The 5,657-nt window shown below is 34.3% G+C and overlaps 1 protein-coding gene across 1 annotated transcript; it reads left to right on the top strand.

Annotated features, from left to right (window-relative positions):
* Window positions 1-436: 436 nt before the first annotated feature.
* Window positions 437-5,657, top strand: LOC107730713 (carnosine N-methyltransferase-like). The gene is made up of 8 exons (XM_016541594.1): window positions 437-673; window positions 2,096-2,291; window positions 2,443-2,609; window positions 3,885-4,025; window positions 4,341-4,519; window positions 4,627-4,740; window positions 4,845-4,948; window positions 5,058-5,657. The coding sequence occupies exons 1-8, from the start codon at window positions 477-479 to the stop codon at window positions 5,232-5,234; spliced, it is 1,275 nt and encodes a 424-aa protein (XP_016397080.1). The 5' UTR covers window positions 437-476; the 3' UTR covers window positions 5,235-5,657.

The raw sequence follows: 5,657 nt of genomic DNA, 5'->3' as shown, positions 1-5,657 counted from the left end.
AAACACATCACACACTCAAATGGGCTATGGACAAAAAAGAAGAAAAGAAAAAAAAAAAATTTTTCTTCATTTAAATTCAGTGCGCACTTTCTATGTGTTTGCACAATGTTTGTGGCCAAAATGGCAAAGTTGACTAAAGGGATAGGTCACAATTCCACACGTGTTGTAGAAATCACGGAAGTATTAATTTACATAACGTACAAACATTTCACTCTCTGACAGAATTGTATTCGTTATCACTATATAGGCCTATTTAACGATAATTTTATTAAATGATACAAAATCTAGGTTGAGTTATATGGCATCCTTAATAAAGAACGGTTTTTGTTTAGTTTTCCTTTATATAAAACAGATACTTTACAAACAAATATCTTTTCACAGTGTCTGTATTTGACACTACACGCCGAACAACGTCAAGCCGAACACACGAATCGACTGTGTCTGTGCGGGTTCCATTATCTTCCCTGTATTCACTTATGTTGTCGATTGTCGATTACTTACGCCTAACGTTACAGTGTACGGCAATGGCTGACAGCACGGATGAAACAGTACCAGCTTCCAAACCAGAGGTATTTTACAACTATCGGGAGAGGAATAAATGTTCCCCAGAAGAAGATGCGCGATTAGAGAGACAACATTTCTGGAATGTCATCAATGCATTTAAATACTACAGGTAAACACTTGATTGCTGGACCATCAAATTCCCATCTGCTCCACACAGCCACTGTTCTTTATTTAAGCTTTAATATTTAACCTTCTGGCATTGTTCATTTGGGGGTCACACTTGTGTTGTTCGCGGTCAAAAGTGAACGAACACCTTTTTTTCATTATCAGTAAAATCAATGTAATATATTTTTTCTTTTGTATTTTGAGAGAGTTTCATGATACTAATTAAAATGTATGCAATAATTATGATACATTTTTCCCATTGAAAATAATAAAAAATCTAATATTTTTATATTACTTTTCGATCACGACAGTATTTCATGTTAAATAGAGACAATGCCTTTAAAATACAGTTTTTGAAGGCAGATGAGTGCCATCTGGTGGGAGTAAAAAAGAAAAACATCTGCAATTCCATGGTTTAGCCACTATATTACTATATAGCTCTATATAAAAGGCTTATACATTTTCTAGTTGTTTTTAGACATAAATACTTATTTTGATTAAGTTGTGAATTTGGATATATATTTAGACATTCTCAAAGACAATTTTTTGTAAAGGTTAAGATTTTTTTTGTTTGAAATGTCGGTTTTTGCATTAATTTTACTACAGTCAAACCTGAAGACATACAAAATTCAACAAGAATGTAACAAAATGTAACAGGAATGCTTTATCAGAGGTTAATCGATCTGATTTCAACCTCTTATTTGAGTCTTTTGGCTCAATTTTGCCATATTGTTACAGCCACATCAGTTCATTTGTGTGTATAATAGTGTTGTGTGTGTGTGTGTCTGTGAGTGTGTATAATTGAGTGTGTGTGTCTGTTTTATACTCTTGATGTTTTAGAGTGTAACCCCTTCCTTGGTGTCTGTGGTTTTACTGCATTGTGGCTGAATTATTGATTTTATTTCATGCATTATAAAATCATGCTTTGTGTTACAGTCACACTTGTAGATTGTACACACAAAAAAATCCTCTGTATTTTTGCGTATTTCCCATTCATTTCCAATGGCGGTCATCTTTAACCGCGAACAACACAAGTGTGACTATTTTTTACGACCATTTAGCTTTTTTAAATCAAGTCCGCAATTTTTTTTTTTTTGGCCACATAGCGACTGCCATAACATTCATCAAGCTTCGTGCCATTCCGATGAAGTAGTGATTTTCACAATTAAAAAAAAAAAAATTTTCCGGTCATAAATGGCCGAACAACACCAGAGGGTTAAAATGAAAAATATCTTTATAGAATTCTGTTATGATCCCCACTGCTTATAAAGTTTTGATTTGAAATTTAAAATAATGCCCTGGTCCATTAAACCTAAGTCCATATTTTCTAAAATCAACTTATTTGCTTGTTTGATTGTTTATTTATTTCCTTTAATTTACTTTTTCCTCTATCCTCAATATATTTAATGGATTCCACTGTGTTCAGAATTCATGTTCATGAACGTGTGAATCGAGCCGAGGGGCAGTTCCGATGCCTTCCAGATCACCACCAGCAACTTCTGACAAACTTCCTTCCCAATCTGAACAAGATACGCTACTGTGTCGACCGAAACCAAGAGGTGCTGCAGGCCATAGTGCACAACTGCCTCCATATGTTTGAGAACATGGAATATGGACAGGATGTAGGTGGCAATCAGTGGCTGTAGGTCTTACAATTAATAATGTTGTATTTTTATTTTATTTTTTTGTGATGACAGAAGTGTGTTTTTTTTCTGTTCCTTTGTTAGTTGTAGTAAGGCTATTAATCTATAATGTTTTCCCTGCTTTTCAAAGGGTGACCCAAGGAAGGTGCGGCCCTCCACGACTTTTGACATGGACAAGCTGAAGTCAACCATAAAGCAGTTTGTCCGTGACTGGAGTGAAGCAGGAAAGGCGGAAAGGGACAGTTGCTATAAACCAATTATAGAGGAGATCCAGAGACTGTTTCCTCCTGACCAGTGGTAAATATACTTTGATAAACATATACTTTGAAATTCTATGAAAATCTTCTGATTCTTTTATATGCAATTGGTACATGGCTTTAACTACTCTGGATAAGTGTAAGATGCATGTACAGTATGCCTGTACATTACCATTCACAAGTTTGTGGTTGGATAGTTTTTTAATGAGGTCTCTAATGCTCAACAAGGCTGCACTTGTGTGATCAAAAATACAGTAAAACTGTAATGTTGTTAAATAATATTGTAATGCAAAATAACATCTTTCTATCTGAATATATTTAAAAATGTAGGTTTGTACACATGATAGCAAAGCTAAATTTTCAGCAGCCATTACTCCAGTGTTTATTGTCACACAATCTTTAAGAAATCATTCGAATTTGCTGATTTGGTGCTCAAGAAACATTTCTTATTATCTTTATTGTAAACTGTTTTTGTGGAAACTGTGATACACTCACTGATCTACATAATTGACTTTAACCAAATAACTGTTTACATTCTTGGGATGTTTGCATTGTAGGAATGTGCAGGGAGACTTAAAGGTCCCATATTGTACACCTTTCTGGAGTTTTATTTTGTGAAAAATCACAGCTACTTTATGCAGGCTGTGTGAATTTTACTGTGGACTGACTGTTTTGAAACTTATATGGTAGTTACATAGCACCTAGACCTCAGTTATCATGAAAAAAGCCAGGAAATTTCAGTTTTGACAATATGGGACCTTTAAGACATAAAATTAAGATACAGTGACTTGGTAGGTAATGTTTTCTCATTAAAATCATACAGCTTAATAGAATGTATGGGAATAATAGGAAATAGCAATATGACGGCACGGTGGGTTCACTTTTTATGACGTCATGAGCAATCCATAGATCAGTAGATACACTACCATTTTTTTTTTTAAATATTCAGCAAGGACACATTAAATTGATCAAAAGTGACAGTAAAGATATTACTAAAGTTACAAAAGATTTCTAAATGCTGTTGCTTTGAATTTTTTATTCATCGAAGAAACTTGAGAAAAATATATCACAATTTATATCACATAATTAAGTAATGGCAACTGAAAATTCAGCAAAGAAATCTAACATAGGAATAAATTGCGATTTAAAATATTTTCCAGTAGAAAAGAGTTCTTTTAAACTGCAATAATATTTCTGTCTTTACTGTATTTTTTTTATTAAATAAATGCAGCCTTATGTCAAATGGGCTCAATTTATAATGATTTATAAATGATAAAGAAATGAATTAGACTCCTTGTAATATTTCTTTCTACAGTGATGTGTCTCAGGTCAGAGTGTTAGTGCCAGGGTCAGGTCTGGGCCGGCTTGCTTGGGAAATCGCTCATTTGGGCTATTCGTGCCAAGGCAACGAGTGGAGTTTCTTCATGCTCTTCTCCTCTAATTTTGTTCTGAACAGGTATACCACATTAACATCTTCACAATTTAAGTAGAACGGTTCACATAAAAATGATTAAATATTAGAACAATAGCTATATTTATATATTTATTAAATTTCTCTCTCTGAATTTGGGAAACTGCCTCTATTAAGTATCAGTGACATGTTAAATTGTGTAACTTGGAGGCATATGGTAAAATACACTAGAACTTTTATTTCTGGTTGAACTTCTAGGATTGTGCATATCACAATACTGACTACAAATTCGAAGCAATCAGAATGGTATATGACATCTGTATTAAAGAGGAGGAAGCTAACTGATATTTTGTCTCTCAGGTGTGATAAGGAAAATGCACTGACACTGTATCCCTGGATTCACCAGTTCAGTAATAACAAAATGTCCTCAGATCAGATAAGACCCGTGTCCTTTCCTGATGTCAATCCACAGAGTCTCCCAGCAGACTCCGACTTCTCTATGGTCGCTGGAGACTTCCAGGAAGTATACAGTGACCCTGGTGAGTTTTTATGATTATTTTAATAAACAAGTACATTATTATAATTTGCACTTGGAGACAATAACACATCTGAAATTTTAACATTTAAAGTTTTATCCTCCTTACAGAAATGTGGGATTGTGTTGCTACTTGTTTCTTCATTGACACCGCACACAATGTTCTTGATTACATTGAAACCATCTGGAATATTCTAAAACCTGGTGGTGTCTGGATAAATTTGGGTAAGTCACAGATTCTGTAGAATCATTTTCAGTCCAATTTTATCTGTAAATGAAAGGCTGAAAACACAGGTGTGGTTGAAAGCTTTTTGTATTTGTTCTCAAAGGTCCACTTCTTTATCACTATGAGAATATGGCCAATGAATTTTCCATTGAGCTGAGCTATGAGGAAATAAAGGCTGTCATTTTAAAATATGGATTTGTCCTGGAGGTAAATAGTTAAACTGTATATCTAAACTCATTTCTCCTCCAAGCTATTTTTTTATTTAACAGAGTAAATTGTGTTGTTATAAACTGTATTACTGTATTTCTTTCCACAGTTGGAGAGAGAGTCTGTTCCCAGCACGTACACCGAGAACGACCGCTCCATGCTCAAGTACCTTTATGACTGTATCTTTTTTATCATACGGAAACCTGCAGAACAGTTGATCAACGGAGATCAGACACCTAAAGATGGCCAGACTGAGGATTCTTTACAGAAAAGAAGCTCAACATGATATTTAAAAGGGAGAAGCTCTGGACGAATTCACAGACATATGGCCCAATAATAAACTGATGCTTTTAATCATGAATGCCAACATTATAGCATATTCCTGGTAATACAGCAAGACTGGAGCTTTATTATGTGCTGAATTATCTTTATATTTACCAAAAATGTTATGTTTTGGTGCTTTGCTTTGTATTCGTATTCCTCAGGTTTTAGGTGCTGCTTCACACATACATTTCAGTGTTTTCTTGCAATTATTTACATTATCAGAGTTTCTATGTCCAAAATCATATTCACAGTCTGAATATGAGCCTGCTCTGGATCTTGCACAATTATTCCAGGCTCTCCTAGGAAATATGTTGACCATCAAAATTGTACTAGTTGGCAGCACTAAAATAAAGTTGTTTTAAACTTAACAGATTTTTCATTACAT

The sequence above is a fragment of the Sinocyclocheilus rhinocerous genome, unplaced genomic scaffold (genome assembly GCF_001515625.1).
Source record: "Sinocyclocheilus rhinocerous isolate Xijiao unplaced genomic scaffold, SAMN03320098_v1.1 scaffold3595, whole genome shotgun sequence".
Taxonomy (NCBI): domain Eukaryota; kingdom Metazoa; phylum Chordata; class Actinopteri; order Cypriniformes; family Cyprinidae; genus Sinocyclocheilus; species Sinocyclocheilus rhinocerous.
The sequence above is the reverse complement of the archived record's forward strand: the minus strand, read 5'-3'. Positions and strand labels throughout refer to the sequence as shown.

Excerpts from the sequence above, each read along its gene's own strand:
- LOC107730713 (XM_016541594.1), top strand. The coding sequence starts at position 477 with ATGTTGTCGATTGTCGATTACTTACGCCTAACGTTACAGTGTACGGCA. Across the intron at positions 2,610-3,884 it reads CTGTTTCCTCCTGACCAGTG|TGATGTGTCTCAGGTCAGAG; the intron begins GTAAATATACTT and ends TTCTTTCTACAG. Across the intron at positions 4,741-4,844 it reads TGGTGTCTGGATAAATTTGG|GTCCACTTCTTTATCACTAT; the intron begins GTAAGTCACAGA and ends TTGTTCTCAAAG.